This window comes from Protobothrops mucrosquamatus, unplaced genomic scaffold, assembly GCF_001527695.2.
Source record: "Protobothrops mucrosquamatus isolate PMUCROS unplaced genomic scaffold, P.Mucros_1.0 scaffold44697, whole genome shotgun sequence".
In the NCBI taxonomy this organism is placed as follows: Eukaryota; Metazoa; Chordata; class Lepidosauria; order Squamata; family Viperidae; genus Protobothrops; species Protobothrops mucrosquamatus.
Window position 1 is genome coordinate 28 of NW_015430427.1, and position 1,132 is coordinate 1,159.

General features: G+C 50.8%; 1 protein-coding gene across 1 annotated transcript; it reads right to left on the reverse strand.

Annotated features, from left to right (window-relative positions):
* Positions 1-356: 356 nt before the first annotated feature.
* Positions 357-1,108, reverse strand: LOC107302297 (cathepsin K-like; the record flags this gene model as incomplete). Its single annotated transcript, XM_015831395.1, has 2 exons — positions 991-1,108; positions 357-515 (listed from the first exon to the last, which is right to left on the reverse strand). Coding segments are annotated over exons 1-2 (237 nt in total), but the record flags the coding sequence as incomplete, so codon positions are not given.
* Positions 1,109-1,132: the final 24 nt, after the last annotated feature.

Here is a 1,132-nt window from a genome sequence, read left to right on the forward strand (position 1 = left end):
AGGAGGAGGAGGAGGGTGATGACCACGGCATCTTTTGTACTCTCTGAGCTTGGTGGTTTTCTTGCAAGCATCTCATTACCCAACTAGGTAACACCATCAGTGCTAGAAGGGAATGTGGGGTTTGTTCTCTTTTGATATACGGGAGTTTTGACAAAACTGAAGCTTCAGAAATTCAGTTAACGGAGGAAAGAATTTAGCTTCGTCTGCAGGATTTCACAAATCCACTAAATTCCGACCTGAATTGCAAATGGGCAGATCGTACCCCTCCCCTCCTTTTCCTTAAAAGCCCCTCTGCCTCCCTCCTCCATTCTTGGCTGGTCAGAGCCCCCAACCCCCCCAGGCCCTTCAGCCCCCACCTGATCTTTGACCTCAGTCACGGCCCCTTTGGCTCGCCAGTCCAGCCCGGGGGGAACCTGCAGGTCTTCGGAGGGCTTGAAGGGGACGGCGTTCTTGAGAGCTGCCCGATCCGAGTCAGGAAGGAGACATTTCAGCCTCTGGTTAATCTCTTCATGGGTCTGAGGGTTGCAAAGGACATGAAGCTCAACCCTCAGTGGCTGGAGGCAGCCTGGTCTAGTGGTTAAGGCGCCAGGCCAGAAAGAAGAAAACTGTCAGTTCTAATCCCGCCTTAGCTATGAAAGCCAACTGGGTGACCTTGGGCCAATCACCAGGAGACGGTGAGTTCTAGTCCCGCCTTAGGCATGAAAACCGGCTGGGTGACTTTGGGCCAGCCCGTCTCCTTCAGCCCCACCCACCCCACAGGGTTGTTGTTGGGAAAATGGGAGGAGAAATTTATCTTGGGAATGTTCACCACCTTGAATGATTTGCAGAAAAAGAGATAAAGGGAGGATATAATCAATTAATTGAATTCATGAATTGCCCAGAGTCATTGACTGAGATGGCGGGAGTGAAGGAATGAAACAACTATAGAAACTGAGCAAACCGACATCTATGTCCATTGAATAAATCAAACTAGCCTTGATCCACACGTACCAGGTCACCAAAGTGATTCATCCCGAGTTTGTAGGTGTGTTTTCCCTGCTCAGCCTGGCTGTTGTGGTCCTGGATCATCCTCAGATTCTCCTCCCACACGGCTCTCCGAAAGGATTCTTCCCCCTGATGGGCAGCCAGGATT